Source organism: Sturnus vulgaris, chromosome 6 (genome assembly GCF_052056855.1).
Source record: "Sturnus vulgaris isolate bStuVul1 chromosome 6, bStuVul1.hap1, whole genome shotgun sequence".
Lineage (NCBI taxonomy): Eukaryota > Metazoa > Chordata > Aves > Passeriformes > Sturnidae > Sturnus > Sturnus vulgaris.
This window is the reverse complement of record NC_142248.1, coordinates 43,809,485-43,830,811: the sequence shown is the minus strand read 5'-3', so window position 1 is coordinate 43,830,811 and position 21,327 is coordinate 43,809,485. Positions and strand designations below refer to the sequence as shown.

The window sequence follows — 21,327 nt, the reverse complement described above, 5'->3', positions numbered from 1 at the left end:
CAACATGCTCAGGGGTGCTGTTAGCCAAGATCCACACAGGAGGGAAAGCCGTGGAGAGGATTTTTAAGTCAGCAGGGGTGGCCTAAATGTTGTGGGGCAGGGGTTGAACCTACTTTTGGGCCTTTTATGGGCCCAGATACATAAAAGGAGCAGAGAGACAGAGGTCCAGCATGTGGCTTCTTTTATTTTCCAGTTTTTCTTAGCCACCTCAGGTGAGCTGGGGTGATCTGGCGAGACCCAGACCCTCTGAAAACTAATTCAAACTAAAAGATGACCATGGATGCCCTGCACTGTCCCCGCTGTAGGCTGAAGCAGCAAAAACAGAGTTAGATTTAGCTTCAACCATCCTTTGAGCATATGCCCTCACCTGCATCTGGGCCAGGATTTGGGAGGGCTGGTTTTAAGTTGCAAGAGGAAGTGGATGTCCTTTTTTGAAAGCACTTTAGAGTGGTTGAAGAAGACTGTGAAGTAAGGATTTTGCCAGCCGTGAGCTCTCAGGACAAGGACCCACCAGGTAAAGCAGGTGTATGGCACACCACTATGTGTTGTGTGCTGCAAACAGCATGGGAGTGAGGAGACAAATTCCATCTGAGACCTTTCAGTACCACGAACACTCATCATCTTTTGAGGGATAGTGAGAAAAAGCATTTCATTATGCTCATAATGTCCATGAGAGCCACTGTACAGTGGGCTCATGTACAGTGGGCTCACATCTTCCCCAACCAGCCCCATACTGTGGAGGACTCCCTCAATGCCCATTTCCTCATCTTCCATTTTCTCCCCTTAGTAAATGTCTGCAATTTTTGCTCTATTTTGAAACTAACATTTTCTTTTCTTTTTTTCCTTCAGCATCTGCATTCCACTCTCCGCCTCTTTCCACCACATGCCCATTGAAAACCTAATTGCAGATCCTTTGCTGCAATTAGTCTGCGTGCTGCTGCAAAGTTCACTTCATTATGGCTTTTTTTTTTTTTTTGGACTAGTTTACTCACACAGGCTTTGAAGCAGCAGCTCACCAGTGCTTTGATCCCGCTGCCCATGCCACGAGCAGCACCCCAGTGCAAGGACTTCCATGTTCTCCTCTGTTTTCCACTTTTCCCTCTCCTTACACCCTCACTTCTTCATGCCTGGATATGTTTTTTTCCCCCAGATGCATCATTTTTGCTCCTGGTTTGGATGTGCTGGTCTGTATAAGAAGCGTTTGGTTTTAAACTGACATAGGGCACGTATAGATTAGGAATTAGGAAGGAATTCTTCCCTGTGAGGATGTGAGGCACAGGTTGCCCAGAGAAGCTGTGGATGCTCGATCCCTGGCCGTGTTCCAGGCCAGGTTGGACGGGGCTTGGAGCAAACTGGGATAGTGGAGGTGTCCCTGCCTATGGCACGGGGGGTTGGAAGTTGGAACGAGGCGGTCTTTAATATCCCAACTCAATCCATTCTGCGATTCTATAATAACAGAATCACAGAGTGATGACAGCACAGAGTGATGGCCCGTGACTACGCCGTGCAGAGCTCCAGAGGTCACGGATGGAGTTGGTGGGAAGGTCCGCGGTTTGCACTCCCGCATCCCCTTCCTTCCCGCAGCCCGCCGCGGCGAGCGGACAGCGGAGGTGAGAAGAAGAGGAGGAGGAGGAGGAGAAAGGTGAGAGCAGGGCGACCACGGGCGTGGAGCCGCGGGCGGGCGGGAACGAAGGCGGGCGGGAAGGAGGGATGAAGGAGGGATGAAGGAGGGATGAAGGAGGGCTGGAGGCGGGCGGTGGGCGGGCGCGGGGCGGTGGCAGCCGGGGAGGCAGCCGGGCGCCCCGCGGACCATTCGCGAGCGGCGGCGGCGGCGGCGGCAGCAGCGCGGGGCTCGTCGCGGTGCCCCCGCGGGCAGCGCTGGCAGCGGCGGCCGCCCCCTCCCTCCCTCCCCGGCGATGAAGGCGAGCCCCGTGGCCAGCGCCGCGGCGGCGGCGGCGGGGCCGGGGCAGGCGGCGGGGGGACCCGCGGGGGCACCGCGGGAGCCCGATGCTCGCTGGAGGGAGAAGGGAGAAGCGGAGGCGGAGCGGCAGCGCACCCGGGAGCGGCTGGAGGCCACGCTGGCCGGGCTGGGCGAGCTGGAGTACCTGCGGCAGCGGCAGGAGCTGCTGGTGAAGAGCCTGCTGCTGCGGCGGCCGGCGGCAGCGGGGCCCGGGGCGCAGGGCGGCCGCGGGGAGCCGGCGGGAGAGGGGCCGGCACCGCGCAGCCTGGAGGAGAAGTTCCTGGAGGAGAACATCCTCCTCCTGAGGAGGCAGCTGGTGAGCGGGGGCGGGGGATGCCGCGGGGTGCGAGCGGCGAACGCTGTGGATGAGAGTGGCGAACGCCGGGGATGCGAGTGGCGAGCACCGGGGATGCGGACGGGATGCGCGCCCGCTCGGTGCCCCCGTGTCGCTGTGCCCAGCGGGTTCTGCCCGCGGAGAGGCGAGAACGGAGCCGGGGAACCCCTTGGGCAGCGCCCCCGCCCCGCTGTCACCCGGCAGGGCGCGCAGCCGGGGCGGCGGGCCGGTGACAGCTCGGAGCTGGACGGGTCCTGCCGGCGTTGTGCTGGTGGCCGCACAGTTCCCGTCGGGTCCCCGAGCCGGGCCGGCGGTCCCACTTCCATTCATGGCAAGAGAGGCGCCGGCGTTGCCATGAATGGAAGTTGGGAGCCAGCTCCCGGCTCCCAGCCCCGAGAGGAGACAGCGGGCACCGGCAGGATCGGGCCCCTAAAGAAGGGATGCTTTTGTTGGAGGACGCGCTTTGGAGCTGGTGTGGGAAGAGATGGAGGGCGGCATGAAGCGGCAGATCATTTTTCAATGAAAATAGCGTACAGCTGTGCCTGGCGCTCTTTGTGCGCGGCTCAGCATTTGCTTTCACCCAGGGAGAAGTAGGATTGCGTGATTTATTTCCCTGATTTTTTTCTTTTCCCCACCCCCTCGTTTTTCCTCCTTTAAAAAAAAAAAAAGATAAAAAGAAATTCTTTTTTTCTGCTGAGAAGGGGCTGGCTGCCGGCCGAGAGCCGTAGTGAAGGACCATGGAATCACTACTCAAAAAAAAAAAAAAAAAAAGGAAAAAGAAAAAGAAAAATATCAGAAAAAGTCGGGGATTTGTGGTAGCACTTTAATTTGTGCACTTGACATTGCAGATTGGAACCAGATGCGGTGCTGACTGGGGGAGGGGGCGCTGGTGGCAGTAGGTGGCGCAGCGAAGTCATCCATTGAACCCATCACTCCGCCAGCCTGGCTGCCAGCCAGCCCTGGCTCCCGCAGGAATGGGGGACAAGGCTTGGGATCACCCCTTTGGCTCTCCAAAGAATGGCCTTAAACGCCAGCACATCTTCAACCAGTACTTGCCAGTGCTTTTTTTTTGCCAGTGCTTTTAGCTCTCCCTTTTTGCCCAAGGCCAGGCTGGACAGGGCTCTGAGCAACCTGGTCTAGTGGAAGGTGTCCCTGCCCATGGCAAGGGGGTTGGAATGGGATGATCTTTAGGGTTCCTTCCAAGCCAAACCATTCTATGAATCTGTGATTCTATGACTGGTCCACTCCATGGAAAAGATTATCCTGGATTTAACAGGTTTACAACTAGTCCAGCTATGAGCATCAAAAGTCATTGTGAAGAATGTATCAGAGCACCCCTCGGTGCTGGACAAATGTGCACTCGAAGAAACAAAAGTAGATGAACCTTCCTCCTGCCTCCTCCACGTTCCCCAAAGCCAGAGCAATTAAAGGGTATGAAGCTGAACAGATGATGGATAAGCAACATTATAATACACAGGGGGAAACTGATTGTGTTGACCGTGGGTTAATGAGTGCCTTGCAAAATAATTTCTTATTGCTTATTTTATGCCATCAAATTACCTTCATAAATAGTCTTAGAATTCATCTCGCAGCAATTTTATACAATTATAATGGGAGAAGAGGAAGAATTAGTCTTCCTTCCTGCTGCACTGCAAAACTAATAAAAGGGCTGTGATCCCAGCCCTGGGAATCTTGCTCTCTGGATGGTGGACTCTAAGCTCATAATGTGCAGCAGAACAAGGCGGTTCCCACACCACAGGCACTTGTTGGCAGAGCTGTTTGGTGCCATTGTGTGAGCAGATGTGATCTTTGAGTAACACCAGTGTGGTGGGGAACGTGCCCTGCTAGGCTGGCACGGCCGTCCTTGCCCGTTCCATGTGCACAGGTCTGGTTTGGCCGTATCACACAAGCCAGCTCTGTTCTTACAGCTGTGGTCAGCACAGCCTGTTGGTCCTCATGAACTCTGGAACATGCTCCTCATGCAGAACTGGCTGGAACAGGCTGGGATGAAGTGCCTGCATAATTTTTCACTTAAGTATTTATCCAGAGCATCCATCTAAAATGTCAGGGCTTTGTTCGGTTTTTATATAAAAGAATATCCACAAGGTGTTTCACAAGGCTTAGACGGAGAAGTCTGCTGGTCCTTGGGACCCTTTCACATCTGCCCCACTGAAGGAGCTGATGTTCTTTGTCCTCTTCTTTTGCAGAACTGCTTGAGGAGGAGGGATGCTGGGTTATTAAATCAGTTGCAAGAGCTGGATAAGCAAATAAGTGATCTCCGTCTGGACGTGGAAAAAACAACAGATGAACACCTGGAGACAGACAGTCGTCCAAGTTCAGGTAAGGGCAGTGATCAGCAAAATGCAGCCTCCCTTGGGACTTGGAATTAAACTGGCTCTAATTTTAGTGCTGGAGTTTTCAGTACTGCAGCAGTAGATGTCTACATCTCGTTCACACTCTCGTAATGAATTCCTACTAACAGAGTTCCCTCACCACTGGAAAGGCTGCTGCTTGCTTCTTTCAGAGGAGCATTTCAAGCTTAATTAGATTTTTAGTGTTTGGGGCATTTGTTTTTTCAAGGCCACCCTCACATTAGTACAAAAAATTCTAATTCTCCTGTATATTAGGGAGGAGGATGAAGGAAAAATGGTGAAAAGGAGCACCATCATCAGGAGAAAGATATCAAAAGTGGTCAGACAACCAGAAAGGAGCATGGAATCAAAAAATTTCATCCCCCATATATTGAATTTCATCTCATTCTAACTGTTTTGAAGCCAGTAAGTGGTATTTAACTATGGGGAGCCTTTCCTAAAGGCCTCTAGACTTGTTCTGAGCACACTAAAAAGTGGAGAATCCTCCAACTTGCAATTGTTAAAGCCATTGCTAATTTCTAGTCTGAATCTGACTTGTTCCAGCACTGATACTTTTATATCCTTTTCTCCCCTAAAGAAAGGTTTTTTCTAATACCCAGCTTTTCCTTCTCTTGGAGGTGCTATACAGTATATTCCTGGCTTTCATTTGATGAGCTAAACAGGTCAAGTTCTTGAAGTCATTCATTTTAAGGCATTTTTCCAAGCTCCTAAATAGCTCAGTGGCCTCTTTCCAATTTTTTAGCTTTGTTTCAAGCATGCTGGATTCAAGGACTGGGCTCACCACTTCAGTGTTTCTTACCAGGGCCATGTAGACTGCTGAAGTCATTTCCCTGCTGCTATTCATTAGCCCCTTTGTACATCCAACAATCTCATTAGCTTTTTTTTTTTTTTTTTGCCATATCATTAAGCTTGATTGAGCTGCTTTTCCACGCTGACTAAGCCCTTTCCAGGATTATTGTTTTCCAGGATGCATCCCCATTCTGTAGGCATGCTCTGCATTCCTTATTCCTAAATGAATAATTTAAATTTTGGTTGTGGTGTGTCATTTTTTCCTTGAGTAGTCCCAGTTTACCAGGAAATTAAATTTGATGCATCTGCACATTATTTACCATTTTTCTTCTTTCCTGTCATCCACAAATATTATGTTTATGTGCAGAACTTTGAGGAAAGTAATGGATAGCATCAGGCCCAACACTTTTATAGTTAAGTAATAGTTGGAGAGTCTGTCTTGGAAGTATAACACTCTATTAAATGAGTGGGCTGCCAAACACAGCCTGGATCCTTGTTGCTAAAATCTGAAAATCCCTGTAAGGGTTAGAACCCCAGCCCTTGTAAAGTTAAAAAAAAAATTCCACATGCTAAGATAAGTTCTGCTGTTTTAAGTGCTTTACTTTTAAACATAGTAAATTCATGGCAATAAGGATATTACTAAATTGTTGGCTGTTTTTGGGGTGACTGAATGAAATCCCATAACTACTTGTGTTAGAGTAAGCCAACTCAAACACCAGCTTGACTGCCTTTCTAGGGACACAAATAGTAACTTTGTGTAGACATAACTAATATAAATCCAAACTCTTATTTTTATAGGGTTTTATGAGCTGAGTGATGGAGCTTCTGGATCGCTTTCCAATTCATCTAACTCTGTCTTCAGTGAGTGTTTATCCAGTTGCCATTCTAGCACTTGCTTTTGCAGCCCTTTGGAGGCAACACTGAATATCTCAGATGGACGCCCTAAATCTGCAGGTATAGTAAAAGCAGGTCGAGTACATCATACTCCAGGAGGTGGCTTTGGCTTTGGAAATACTGCCTCAGGAGTACCTGGGTTGGATTAACCCTTCTTCCTTTCATGTGCCATATTATGCTCTGAAAAGATCCCAGTGCCTCTCACGTACATGGGTCATGAGGAAGGACTGTTTGCCTTCCACTGGTCCAGATTTGCACATGAATATGTCACTCTAAACACATGAAAATGGCATGTGAAGCTCTGACAGCTGCTCTACCCAGCAGAGGGCAGTGGTACCTGTACACAGAAACACATCAGTCAGCTGATTTCCCTTTCTTTAGAACAGCATTTTTAGCGATTAGCAACAATTAACGATAGCTCTTAGCCATGTCAGCATTAAAGTCACAGAGTAAGGAGCTAGCTGCAGGTTTTAGGGGGTCAGGGCACATGTTTTTAGTAGTCATTTTGTCAATTCTGATGGTCCTCGAGCCCCGGGTGAGCATGGTGAGGTGTGTCCTGCATTTATATAGTGTGGACAAATAGACATCATGAACAGGCCAGGTAGATTTTGTCTCTTTGGCAGAGAGCTGTGAACTTCCTGCAGTCTGAAGATGCAAGCCTTGATTTGTGGGATGGTTCAATAGGAACCTGTTCCTCTGTTCTCCAGAAAAGATTCTTCAATAGAACTGTTGCAATTATTGACTGCAGACATTTTAAAAAGGTTTAGCTCATTCTGGGCTGGGGAGGATGATTCCAACCTCAGTATTTCCAATTTGCTTTCTGCTCTTTAAGGTTAACTTATAGTGATTTGTTGTGAAACAAGGACAGAATAATTCATGATCTTCTGTTTCTAAACTGGGAAAATACAGCCTGGGATACATTCATTCTGAGATGCTGACAAGTCCTCTAAGTTTTCCTGTGAGCAGCTCGAGGTAATTTAATGCTCCCTGTTGTAAGGAATATGTGACCTTCATGGGCCATACATTTAAAAAAGCAAAAACACACAAGTAATTCCAGCTGATTGCATTGCTGTTTTTTGTATATACACCACGAAAACCTAAACCTCTCATTATTGATAGTTTCACTTTCAGGGATGAAATTTCACAAACTGACAAATTTCAAAAATGTCTTTTTGTCAACATTCATTGAAGCCAACATGGAATTTAGGAAGTGTAGGGAAACTGAGAGATGATCTGGAGGAAGTTTATGCTCCTAACTTCCCTGTTCTTCCTCTCCTGCTCAAGCAGGAACATCACTCTATCAGCAAATTTCATCAATGCCCATGAGACCTCTTTGAAATAGGCCTTAGATAAGTGATGAACACTAAGCATTCCAACTGGAGTACCCTGGCTGAAGTTTCCAGCCCAAGGGCAGAAAACAGGACTGGCAGAGGATCATTTAGATTGTACCCCTGCCCAAGAAGACAAGGGCAACTTAAGCTTCAAAAATAATAATAATCTTAGGTGCTTGGGTGGAAGCCCTGCTCTTAAGGCCGCTTACCTCTCCAGTAAGCTCCTTAGCCATTAAATCTGACTCATGCATCTTGAAACGCACTGGATTTCTCTGGCCCAACTCTCTTTGCAGAGCCAAGGCTAGGATGTCAGCTGGATTGACCTGCACTCCTTGTACTTGTGTCAAAACATGAGCCTGTTTCCCATTCTTTAATCCCTTATCACTCAAAAGGAGCATCTGTTATTACTATTAGCATTGCTATAAATATTATGATAATAATAGTAGTAACAATAATAAAAACAACAATAAAATTAAGTCTGGATTTTTTTTCCTGACCCGGGACATGCTTCAAAGAATCCAGAAGTCGAATTTATCAATAAGTTACAAGAATTAATTGTTCTCTTGTCTGTATTTTTTTATGTTTCTCTTTGGATTTAAAATTCATATGTGCTGAGGCCTGCAGAGAGTTTCACAGGTGACTGTGTAACATATAAGAGACCCTTGCAGACTTCTGGGTGGCTTGAAAGGAAGATAGGAAGATCTTAACAACCTGGGCCCAGGTTTGAAACCAATGTACATGTTCTCATTAGGGCTGTGATTTTTATTGTTTTAGCCATGTGGTCATAGTGGGATAAATCATAAAGCATAGTAGGTGCAGTGACAGGGAGACCCACAGAAGGATAGTGCTGCTTTTTATGCTGCTTGAACAGCACCCCTGGTTGCAAAATTCTGCTGCTGTAGTTAAAGCTTTGCATTGTGTGCGTCGATGGACCGGCGTCCTTGGCAGCACATTAAAAACGTAGCACAGCTGTCCCTGGCAGGCTCTCTAAACTCTTCTAAAATGCCTTTCAGATCTCATAGGCTGGATGGACTATAATAAGGAAGGCCAGCATGAGGACCAGACCGCAGGCTCTGTCTGTCGCTCTTTGTCCACACCGCACTCAAATTCCCTCGATGTCGTTGCAGATGTTCATCCCAAGTACCAGTGCGATCTGGTGTCTAAAAACGGGAACGACATCTACCGCTACCCCAGCCCGCTCCACGCCGTGGCCGTGCAGAGCCCCATGTTCCTTCTCCCCGTGACTGAGAACCCCCAGCGAGAAGAGGAGAGGCTCGCTTGCGATATGAGCGACGTCTGCACCCCATCCGAAACGGACTCGGGACAATCCGCCAACGCCTTCCCCACGCAGAGCTCCTGGCCGGCTCCGTGCCCTTCCACCAGCAAGAGGATAGACAGCTACATCCTAAGCCTGGTTCAGAAAAAGACTCACGCAGTAAGGACTAACAAACCCCGGACGAGTCTCAACGCCGATGCCACCAAAGGCATCTTGAGGCACGGGAGCATGTGCGTGCGGCAGCCGGCAGCAATGGTGGCCCACGGCAACGTGGTGAACCTGAAGAGCTCCAAGCCCGTGTGTTTGCCTCCCAGTGGGGCCCCCGCTCCCGACCACACAGCTCCCTCCCCGTTAAAGCAGAGGCCACGGGAGCCAGCTGGGGAGCAGCTGGAGAGTAGGAAGGCCCCTTTGCCAGCAGCTTTCCCACCCGGCACAGCAGCAGAACTCCAGAGCAAGCACCTGCCACGGGGCACCAAACCGGCACCGCCGGAGCTGGGCCGCAACGCTGCAGCCTCGGCCGGGGATGTCCCCAAGGAGAACAGCCAGCTGTTTGCTGCGTCTCCCAAAGAGACCCCAGGGAAGCCGGTGGTGCTGCAGCCAGAGAACAGGGTCAGCCAGCCTCCCAAAAAGATCCTGTTGAAGAGCAGCTTGCAGGCGGCTCGCTCCTCGTCACCGGCTGTCGAGGAGAGGCCCGCGCTGGATTTCAAAAGCGAGGGCTCTTCCTCGCAGAGCCTGGACGATGGGCTGCTGGTGAACGCCCAGTACATCCCTGCCCAGCAGCAAAGCATGAAGCTTCACAAAGGCACCCGGAACGTCAAGATTTTGAAAAGCTCTGCGTTGAAACACAGGTCCCACCTCGCCAACGGGGTGGAAAACAACTCACAGACCTTGCGGGAGAAAGCCAAACTGGTCGGCAAGAAGTGCCGCTTTCCCGAGGAATTGGATACAAATAAGAAACTGAAAAAGCCCTCGTCGCGGGGGAAGAGAGGCAGCGGCTTGCCGCTGGAGCCGAGCCTCCCAGGCCGGCAGGCCGGCCTGCACAGATCCACCCTCCGCTCCCACGGCCACGGCCGCGAGGTGGTGGTGGCCAAGCCCAAGCACAAGCGTGCCGACTACCGCCGCTGGAAGTCCTCGGCGGAGATCTCCTACGAGGAGGCCCTGCGGAGGGCGAGGAGGAACCGGCGGGAGGGCGTGGGGGTCTACTCACAGGTGCCCCTGCCCTATGTCAGCCCCTACGCCTACGTGGCCAGCGACTCGGAGTACTCGGCCGAGTGCGAGTCCTTGTTCCACTCCACCGTGGTGGACACGAGCGAGGACGAGCAGAGCAACTACACCACGAACTGCTTTGGAGACAGCGAGTCAAGCCTGAGCGAGGTGGAGTTTGTAGGGGAGAGCACGACCACCAGCGACTCTGATGAGAGCGGGGGCCTGATTTGGTCCCAGTTTGTCCAGACGCTCCCCATCCAAACGGTCACGGCGCCAGAGCTGCATGAAAATGCGGCCAAGGCCTTTGTCAAAATCAAAGCCTCCCATAACCTCAAGAAGAAGATCCTCCGCTTTCGGTCAGGCTCCCTGAAGCTCATGACGACCGTCTAGTGAGGTGACTTGGTGGAATGTATCTGCTTCTGCTTTCAGAAGCAAGGTGCTTTTTTTTTTTGTACATATTTCCACAGATTTTTTTTTTTTTTTAAATACAAATATTTAAAACTTAAGGTAAATTATGTCACTTGTCTCTTCAGAACTTGGGTGGATACTAGTGCCTTTTATGTGGAAATAAAAGACCGTTACACTTGTTTAAAAAACCCAACAACACAACACTGCCATTTCAGTGGTGAGCAGCCTCCAGCGCGTGGTGTCAGAAGGCTTTGAGAAAAGGCTAACATGTTTCTGGGAATGGATCTTCCTTGCCTAGTTTTTCCAGTTCTGGGTCTTATACAGGACATCGACAGCTTAAGGTCATACGTTTTTAGGGAATAAAGGGGAGGGAGTGAGGGTGGTTCTTCATGTTTTTGCTTGTCCCTTTCTGCTGCTGCTGTTGCCACATCTTGAACTTTTTCCTTCTGGTACTCTGGTCTGTTTTTTTTTTTTTTTCTTTTCTTGCTTCTCTTCTTGAAACTCACTCCTGTCCTCCCCCAGCCTTCCCCTACCAGGAAAGGGCTCCTGTTCAATCTGTCTCCGAGGTTAAGTCGCCATCCCTGGAGTGCACTCTGCTCTGATCTCCTGGGAGTCCTGCTGCCGATGGCCGTGGTGTCCAGAGTAAACTGCAGCTGGAGCAGCTGACCAAGGCTTAGTAACTTCATTATATTGTGTAAAACTGCTTTTGAAAAAGAAAAAAAAAACCCATATGCATGTCACGTGCATGAGTATCAGTAGTTTTAATATTCCTGTTGATGTCCAATTTACTGTACATCATCAATGGCTGTTTTTATATATATATATCATTGTGTAAATTAATATAACACATTCATATGCTGTAATAAACAGTCTGTTTTAATACTTTTTAAAGTTTGTTACATTGGTGCAGACCCAGTCAGTGCTTTTATATTGGTGTTGTCACCACTTAGATGTCTCCTGATGTGACCTGTTAACATTCCTTGCATTTAGCCATGCAGGAAACAGGGCAAGTTTAAAATGCTGCTGTGGATGTGACTTGTGCTTTGAGGGAATTGGCTTGTCACGGCTCCTCTTGTTCTTCTCATAGCTTGCGTTTTCCAAGGGCAAGGTGGGATTTAGGAGCTCAGAGGTTGTTGCTGATGGGCAGCTCATGTTTCAGAGCAGATGGAAGTAGAATATTAATCCTGCTCTGTGTCTGGGTGCTTGCAGACTTTGGTTGGTACAACACGGGGGCATATGGTTGGTTTCTGTAACCAAATCGATCTGTGGGGCACAACAGGTGTCCCCATGGAATGTCCAGTAAGTGAGTCCCCAAGAGCTGTGTGCTCTGGGAGCTGGGCTGGGTGGAGGAGAGCATAGGCTGCCTCTCCATGCTGCCCTCTGTAGCTTTTGGCTGTTGGCTCTGTTATAGCCCTAGCAGGGTCATGGAAGGTGACAACTGGGTCACCCACTGGTCTCTGTCTCAGGTTCTTCCCAGGACTGGAAGGGAGTCTGGCAGTAAAGGAGACTGGAGCCCTCCATAGGCAGCACTGCTTCCATTCACAACAAAAGCTTTGGAGCTGCCTGGTGGGAAGGTTGGAGGTTTTGGGCATGTTGAACTGGTTTCTGCAGGTTCATCTTCTGCTTTGGCATCCACAAAGCAGTGGTCAAACAACTGGAGTGGGTGCTGTGGCTGATGTGGATTTCAGGGATGTGTGTGCAACCTGTCCATTCCATAGCAAGGTCCGAGCAGAGCTTTCCTTTGTGGTTCCTCTGTGTCCTTCCTGCTGTCACCTACCTGAAAGGCAGAGCAGTTTTTCCTCCCAGGTTTCCTTGCATCATAAATGTAGGAAGGAAAGATCCACTCAGGATTAAACATCTCAGGGAGCAGCTTCTGAGAGAGTGGGAACACTTATTCCTAAGAGGCACGTTTTATTTTTTAATCTGCAGTGTAGTAAATCCCTATTTATAATGTCTCATATTATTATTCCTATTTGTGGGGGTTTTTTGTTGTTTTTTTGGTTTTGTCTGTAAGGAGTGGAAAATCAGTTTCTGTAAGAGTTCTGCAGCACCTCACCAGGCTGTGGATTCAGTGACCCAGAAAGTCCTTGCACTTCCACCTCCCACGAAATAGCAAAAGCTGTAACTCCCCTTATCTGCTCATAACTCTCCTATAGTATGTATAAAAATAATTATATATTGGTTTAGAGAAATTCATCCAGAAATTGCTGGACAAAGGTTGCCACTACGGAGAGGGGAGAGAAGTAATGTTTGCTGTTAAATATGTCATTACTGAGGCTAAGCAACAGCTTAAAGCCATCCCATTAATAACTGATGGGTGTCATATCAAACAAAGGGAATGTCTTGTGGAAGCTGGTAGATTCTTTCCTAGAATATCTCTTAATCATGCCACATAATCTCTCTTTGAGCGAGAAAAACATGTGCAAATCCCTGTAAATCTCCTCAAAGGTGTAGAAGAGCAGCAGAGAGGATCCTCAGCCATGTGCTCTCTCTGGCTGTAAAGGAGCTGCTGGTGGAACACAAACCAACACCCAGTGGCATTGGGAGGATGAGTTTTTAATTGCAGTGCTATAGCAGATTGCCTTGTACCTGCTGAGGCAGGCTGGTTTTCAAAAGTGAGCTGCTGAATGGTTTCTTTTCAGATAATTGAGTAAAAAAAGAAAATAAAATAACCACTTAAATATGGCTAAGACTGTATCAGCTGCAGCCACTGTATTCTGCAGCTCTCTTGTTGAATAGCTTAATACCAGACTTGGAAATGGGCTGATGGTATCTCCCTCTTAATTGTATCCGAGTCTTTTCAGTTTGGGGTAGGAATTTTCCTTTTCTTACATGATTTAGGTAAGCATCCAGAATCCTTTAAACAGGCCTAGTTTCTTCTATCAACACCCAACCCCCTCCTTTTTCCCTTTTTTTTTTTCTTTTTTAATAACAGATCTTAACGGTGCTGGAAAAGTACTTGATATGGTCCCAATACACAACACACATTCTCATCTCTGGTTCTGATTTAGGAAACACATCTGAGTTAGTGAGTTTCTGCAGCATTAGGTTGAAAAACATCTGCTGGTCTTGGAGACCAGTTGAATATCTGGCACTTCTTCAAGCTACCTGGCTTTCCAGCTTCACAGCTTGCCAGTGTATTTTTCATGATGTTCACTTTTTAATTATCCCCAGTGTTTATGGCTGTCTTTGGAAGTCTGAAGCAGGAACATTTCATTGCACTGGGAGCTGTTTCAAGGTGGGGGTAGGTGGTAGAGGGGACTTTTGGGATTAGGTATCCCTGTGCTCCTTATGTGCAGGAAAGTAGAGGAGCATAAAGGAGCAGCCTCATTTGAGCTGGATTCCTTGTGGTTCAGATAATGCAGCGTTTCTGCACACCTCTGGAATGCCATCACTCCCTCTGAGGGAATCAGCACCATGCTCTCTGAGGGGATGAGTGTCCCTGGGCTGTCTGCCTTCCAGCAGCCTTGCTGGGTCTAGGCCCTGCTCCCTCATCCCAGCCACCAGCTGTGGGTCAGCAAATACAGAATCAAGCTGTGTCTGGTGTGTGTGGGGTCAGGGAGAGGCTCTGGCTTGGTGCCCAGACGTCCCAACTGCGTGGGGCCCCTGCTGTGGACCTCCTGCTTGTCCTGGGAAACCCAATGTGCCTGTGGAGCAAGGGCTCAGACAGCTGGGTCTGAGGGAAAGGAGGAGTGGAGAGTCCCATAAATAGAGTGGTCTGGTCCTGGTTCAGCTGCATTTCCAGAAGAGTTGGGAAGAGGAGGTGTTTCAGCCTAACACCTCACTCAGTGAGTTAGACTGGGCTAAATGGAGTCCTCCCAGGGACTCTGCCTCCTTTCTTCCACAGCTCTGAATGATCAAGGCCACTCTTGGCACTCCCAGTTGCTGAGGTGCTTAAACCATCTGACCAAGTCCTGTAGGAACTGGGGATGAGAGATGAGCTTCCATTCCCCAGGTCTGGGTTTGGCCTTCCACAGCACAGCCCCTGCTTGCAGAGCCTGTAGGTCCCAGCCCTCTGCAGCTTTCCTGGTCCTAGGGCTTCAGCAGCAACCTGTCCATCCCTTACAAGTTTTCTGCTTTCCTCATGGCTTGGGATCCATGCTGGATAAGGACTGAAAGCAGATTCTCCACAGCAGTCCTGTGCCTTCAGTAATCCCAAGTCTGTTTGTTGGCTCAGAGGAAGGTCAGGCACTCCTCAGGGGACAGCCAGCAAAGCCATCCCTGAGGGACCTGCACCCCTTCCTGTCACAAAGGCCAGAAAAGGTTTGATGAGCAGTGGGGCCACTGCTGGGCATGGCTTTCCCCAGGCATGTGGTTTGTCTTATGAGAGGGAATAAGGACACTTTTGAGGAAGCAGAAGCAGCTAAATACATTTTTAATAGCTGACTTCAGAGTACGTACCTTTGGAGTAGCCAACAAAAATAAATATGACTGAGCTGCTAATACAAAAAACTGAACCATTCTCAGCTTAACATTTCAGATGGAGAACAGTGGTGAGAAACAATTGATTCTGGAGAATGTCCAGAGAAGGGCAATGCAATGGATGAAAAGGCTGGACTGGAGCAGAAGTCTTGAGAAAAGTGGCTGAGGGGGCCGGGAGCATCAGCCTGGAGAAAAGGAGGCTTAGGGGAGACCTCGTCACCCTCTACAACTCTCTGAAAGCAGGGTGGAGCCAGGAGGGGATCAGTCTCTTCTCCCAATTAACAAGCAATAGGACATGAGGAAATGGCTTCAAGTTGCACCAGGGGAGGTTTAGATTGGATTTTAGAAGAAAAGTTTTCACTGAAAGGATGTTCAGGCACTGTAACAAGCACCCTGGGGAAATGGTGGAGTCACCATCCCTGGAAGTGTTCAAAAAATGTGGCACTTGGGGACTTGATTTAGTGGTGAACAAGATGGTGCTTGGGTTAAGGGTTGATCTTAGAGGTCTTTTCCAGCCTTAACTGTTCTATGATCCTATGAGTTGCTTTGGGGTTTGAAAATTCTCACAGTCTGGAATGAGGGGAGATACATGAAAACCAGGGGGGTCTATTTAAAAGGGATACTAGAAAGTGCTTTTTTACACAGCAGGGAATTTATTTCTGCTGGAAATAGTGAGATGGATGTAACATCAGCAAGTTCAGAGGGAAAGAGAAGGTAGGGATGGGTGTGCTCTACCAATGATTGTGGATGCCAGGAAGAGTGTGAGGTGACTGGACTGCAAACAGTGGCCAGGCTTGTGTGCTCCTCCTCAAGACTGTTTTTCCTGCATCTGCTGAAGCACCCTTAGCTGTGGGAGATGCACCATCCTGCTAACCCAGCAGACCATTTCCTGTGTTCCTCTGATCTTGGAGTAACTGATGGCAGTTGTCTATGCAATTGAATTTTCCTCACTCTAATATTTATTTGTCTTTTGCCCTCCCAACTTCTGCTGCAGGCAAGTTTTGCATTGCTTTGACAAGAAGTTCACTTTCCATGCTTGGCTGATGGTGACATGCATTTATCCAGACTATGGACACATGGTTTTGGTCACTTTTGTCCTCTGACACAATAAATTCATCCATGCTTTCAGGCAGGCACTCTAAATCCTCTGTTATGGTGAATATCATCCCCTGTACCACAGCTACATTTATGGACACAATCTCTGTGTGTTCCTCATGACTTCAGGCCAAAAATGAATCTACCTTGAGAGTCACTGTTGGGCAGCAGTTTTACACCCTGCAGTTACTTATAAACTGCAGGAAAAGCTGGTGACCTACAAACCTAATGAACCATCCTGGAGCCAGAGTGCCTCCACTCTCTTCACCTTGGGAATTTGCTGTCCTTGGGGAGTTTTTCTCTCCATCTGACTGTGTCTCCACTTGTGCCTTAGTTTGGAGCAACAGAGCAGTCTGGAAGTGCCTGCCATGGTCATCTCCACTTGCCCAGTGCTGGCTGGGGCAGTAGAGCAGTTCTGGAGCATGCTGGTAGAACACTGACCCAGGGGCAGGGCAAATGTTTCCCCCTGAGCAGAGATCTGGGGATCTGACCCAGTGAATAACTTCCAGTCAAAAAATATAGGCAAGCTTGGTCCAAATGACATTGGGGACCAGACTAAGTCTAGGCTGAAGTGAACACTTGAACATTGTGTATTGTTCTTGTGGGGACCTGAGTTTGGATCTGCTCCTTTCATTCCTTTCATGCTGTGTGACTTGTTGATGTAAGCAGAGCCTCTCTCAATTAATGGCCTTTGTTTCCATGCTGTATTCCTTTAAGATCAATAAAGTATATTAACATTAACAACTTCATTCACTGAGCCAAGCTCTGAAAATCTGGATTTTGTTTGTTTTAAAGGAATTGTAAGTCCTGGGAACTAAGACTTCCTTGACAATACTAAAGGAAAACCCATATTACTTGGACTCTGCCCTCATGATGGGGTTCATGCCATCAGGCTTGAGAATAAATTGCTTTATCCCACCTTAAAAAGGTCAAGTCTTCTGTGGTCAAGGGGCAGGAAGCTGGGAAATTTGCAACCTGTTGAAAAGTATGTTCCCTGTGTCTCCTTATGAGATTCATGCTCTCAGAAATGAGATTTTCACAAAAAGGGGAGGTATGAAGTACAGGTAGGAGAAGGACCTAATCAATCTTAGTCTCTGAAGTGCTCATGCAGTAAATGTTTAAGCATGTGATTAAGGCCATTCTTAGTCAGTGAAGCATTTCAGCACACGCTTTGGGGTGAATTAAGCATGTGCTCAGGAATGCTGGATCAAGGTCACTAAGCTTTCCAAGAGTCCCATGCCTGTTTGTACAAACTGTCCCAATGACTTCTTTGGCTCATGTTGGAAGGAACTCCCTGCTCGTCCTTAAAAGCCAGACTCTGTATGGTGAAACTGGATTCAAACTGTTAATTTGAATTTGGGAGAAGCAGTACCTTGATTTAAGTAGTAATAGCAAGGAGAGCTTTTAAAGGAAGAAATTAATTTAGTTGTATTTGAGGACACAGAGCTAAAACCACTTCAATTATATGAATAAATGTGCTTTGAGCTCTGTATCAGTAGCAGGACTTTGTGTAAACCCTGGGAATGGCACTTGGGAAGTGACAGAATGACCCCTTCTGTATCTGCTCCCTTGCCTTGGATGCTCAGGTAGAGCTGGGAAAATGAGGCAGGCACAAACACCAAATGTGGATGGCCTGGAGCACCACTCATTCATCTGCCTGGCTAATCCAACTTTAATCCCATTTCAGGCAGTGAGATTAGCAAAACAGCAGGATCTCAGGCTGGAGAACAGAACTAGAGAGCAGAGAGGGTAACTCTGCCTGGCTTCAAAGGAAAGATGCAGTTTAACTGAGCAAGCAGTGGAGGCAAGGGAATGGTTAGAGGTTTGCCTGTTCTTCCCAGACACATTATTTACAGTGGGTTCGTCTCCTTTTGGAAGGGCCCTGTGTAAAAGGAGACGTTCCCAGAGTTTCTGCGGGTTAGACCTGTATCACATTACAGTTTTCTTTCCTGGACTCTTGACTGACATGATTTCCTGAAGTTGCTCTTCTCTCGGGAAGGTGAACTCAGGAAAGAGTAGGTGTTTGCTAAAAATCCAGAGTCTTGGAATGCAGAATCGTGGTGATGGGCTCCTCGTTCTAGACATAAGGTCAGTCCTCAGTGCTGCATCATTCTCTGTATCTCCCAGTGCAGGGCAAGGGCTGGGAAAGGAGTGGGAGAGGAAATCCATCAGGTGTGATAAGAGAGAGGTCTGTAAATCCTGTTGGAGCAGCTTGCAGAGGCCATGGCAGGAGCCACAGGAGCTGAGCCAGGAGCAGCCATCCCACCTGGTGGGCAGTGAGGTCAAGGGCAGTGTTGGCCACTGACCTGGATATCCTGAGCCCTGCCTTGGCTTGAGCCACCTTCCTGCCTCCAGGCCACAGTAGACAGCGTGTTCATCCTGCTAAGTGCTTCCTTTACTGCTTTTTTTTCTTCCTTGTGAAATAAATTGTGGCTTGGCATTAAAGCCTGAGTGCTAAATGAAAGTGAAGTTCTGGCTTGTTTCTCCTGTCAAACACCTCATGAGAGTGTTTTCCTTGATGTTCAGCTGCTTGGAAGGAAGAGATGCAATCCTTTTCTCATCTGCAACATATCCATGTTTTTTTTACAGGTGTCTTCTGCGTGATTTGTATGGGACAACAAACACATGGGGGTAACACATCACTGTCTTCAACACTGTGGGATGCCCTGCAGCAGCCCTACAGCTGCACAGCCCACAGCTACCCCAAAGGATTTTTCTCTGACAGGAATATTGGGATTGAGAGGTTTGGATCTAACTGATCCCACCTGAAGCCCACCGGGGCTTAGGGTGAAGATGCTCATGCAGGGAGAGGAGGAAGCACACTCAGAAGTGTTTATTATTGCTGTTAAATGACAAGCTCCCTTTCCTTCCCCTCCCCTTCCCTGCCATGGAGATAGGGATCTCTGCTGTGGTCCCTGCTGCTTTCTTTTTCCTGTGTTGATCCACGGTGAGACTTTCTGCCTTTGAAGGATGGTCTCAGCCCTGAGAGAGGCTTTTATTGCTGAGCCACTGACATTTGATTCAGACAATGTGTCTTCCCCTAGGCCCATTGCAGATTCCCTCTGTCACCCTGGGTAGGTTGCTTGGGCTCATGAACATGGTAATTATTCCTTACAGAAATATGAATCAAATAATTAATTTCATATTTAACTACAAGAAAAAGGAAAGTGGAGAACTGTGTTTTCTTTCTGTTGTGTTCTCACCCTTCCTTAGCTGCTCAACACAAGCATCATAATATGGACAGGAAACACAGCAAAGTGAAAATAATAAATCACCCTCCCTACTCTATAGCAGAGTTAATGGATTTGTGTGGGTCAAGGAAACAAAAGGCCTTTTGTCCTTCCAAAAGATCCTCCCTGACATTGATCTAAAAACCCAGATAATTTACTGATCTACAGCTAGGAGAGATGGCGAAATGGACAAAGTGTCCCTGTGCTAGAAACTGATTCCTCTGGCTGCTGGATCCACTCCTGCTCCTGTGGATTGATTCTGAAGCTGTTTTCTTGGTGGTCAGGGCTGCTTTCACAGGCTGCGTCTGGTACACTGATGGGAAGGCCAGTTTTGTGAGTAAACATCCTAATAAGCAGGTCTTGACAGATGGTTTGTTGCTGAAGCCCCACATAACCCTTGAGCTAGTGTCAGTGTCTCCCACAGATGTTTCCCAGGAGAAGTTTCCCAGTGCTTGGGAGCTCTCAGCTTTCACAGCACGTCCAGCTGCATCCCAAGGCTGCATCCCTCAATGCTTGTTCAACACACTGCAGCCATGTCTGGGGACAACAGGCTCCCAGGAACATGTTTCTCATAGTATAGATAAATTTAGGCTCCCAGTGGAGCCTGTTGGTGGCTGAACAGGGTGTAACCAAAGGTGCCTGTGGCTGCTGCTGCTGTCACTTGGTCCATGAGCAGTGAGAAATGTTCGATGCTACACGAAGCAGAACAAGACACTTTAAGTGTCTTTCAGTCCCTTTTGTTTTGGTATTGCTGCATCTCAAACTTTACGGAATCTGTCCCCCATATTTACTAGCAAATCACTGAATAAATGTCATTTAGGCAGTGATTTTTCCAAGTGAATCTCTTCTTTTTCCCCTATTTCCTTTGTCTGAGTTTGCTGAACTGTTCTGAGCCCCACGACAGTGTAGTCACAGTATCAGGTGTGCAGTCCTCAGGCAGATCAAATATTTCCACTAGATGGATAAATACAGAGATTTTACCTCATTCTCCTCCCATGGTGAGCTCATGGGACTGTAAGATTGTTCATATCATCTGTCTTCCAGAGCAGATAATTTAAATTTGGCTGATTTGTATAACCCTGCAATGTTCCTGGTGGGCTGTACAGGACGTACAACTCTCTGCCCCTGACCTGAGAGCAGCTGGAACTGGACTGGTGTGCAGAGGCTGCAGTTGAGAGGAAAATGAGCTGTCCTGAAAGGGTTTCTGCTAGGAAGGGGCTTAAATATGAGATCATGGTTTGGAAAAAAGTTTAGTTTTGGCAAAATTAGGCTGAATTCCTACCAAAGAAGAGCAGAACACAACCAGGTAGAAATTCTGCAGAAGGGAATAGTGCAGCACAGCTTGCACTGTGGGTTGTCTCAAGAGCTGATCCATGGACCTCTCAGCCTCTCCGCTGGGTTTCATAGATTCTCTATCTGTGGATGCTCTGGTGTTTCCTGCCTGAGATGATCTAATGTCTGGGACACCCCAAGCTGGGAAGTGTGGCAGCAGTGAAATCCCCTCTTGCTGAGCAGCCTCTTTGGCAGCAGGCTGCCCCAGGGCCCTGGAAACCTGAACGGTGGAGGAACCAGATGGGTGACCAGGCAGGAAACTCAGCAGGTTTCTGATGTTTGGAACCCTGTGCAAGTTTCATGGGAACCTGGGCAAAATTGACTCACCTTGCTGAGATTTTGCTGAATTGGTGAATTCCTCTGAAATGCTGTTTTGCCTGAAACCTTCTGAGCAGGTGCAGTATCTCCAGATATCTTTTGAAGACAGAGACAAGGCATTGCCCTGTGCTTCCAGCACGGGGTTTTGGGAATCAAAGGCACACTTGCCTTTGCTGCTGAGCCCTCTGCCAGCATTCCCACTCTCCAAGTGGTGTTGAGAAGGGAGGACACAGGAATTTGGCACTGATGAGTAAAGGATGCTGATAGGTTATTCGGATCCTTAGAAAATCATTGTGTTCTCATTGCACTACACCTCATCCACCTACTCTGTCTTGTCCTGTAGACTATAAATTCTCCATA

General features: G+C 48.2%; 2 protein-coding genes across 3 annotated transcripts in view; both read left to right on the top strand.

The window, feature by feature from the left end:
- Positions 1-1,601, top strand: part of KIAA0586 (KIAA0586 ortholog) — a 106,982-nt gene extending 105,381 nt beyond the window's left edge. The window contains exon 31 of the mRNA XM_088166355.1: positions 1,459-1,601. Within this exon, the coding sequence (XP_088022481.1) occupies positions 1,459-1,487 (29 nt within the window). The 3' untranslated portion in view covers positions 1,488-1,601. The remainder of the gene's footprint in view (positions 1-1,458) is intronic.
- Positions 1,602-1,916: 315 nt separating this feature from the next.
- DACT1 (dishevelled binding antagonist of beta catenin 1) lies at positions 1,917-16,836 on the top strand. Of its 2 annotated transcripts, XM_088166356.1 has the most exons (5): positions 1,917-2,276; positions 4,502-4,634; positions 6,254-6,409; positions 8,694-10,598; positions 11,093-16,836. In XM_088166356.1, exons 1-4 carry the CDS (start codon positions 1,917-1,919, stop codon positions 10,550-10,552), a joined length of 2,508 nt encoding a protein of 835 aa, XP_088022482.1. In that variant the 3' UTR covers positions 10,553-10,598; positions 11,093-16,836. The 2 variants fall into 2 exon arrangements, with proteins under 2 accessions (XP_088022482.1, XP_014726889.2); XM_014871403.2 differs by having other exon boundaries at positions 8,694-16,836.
- Positions 16,837-21,327: the final 4,491 nt, after the last annotated feature.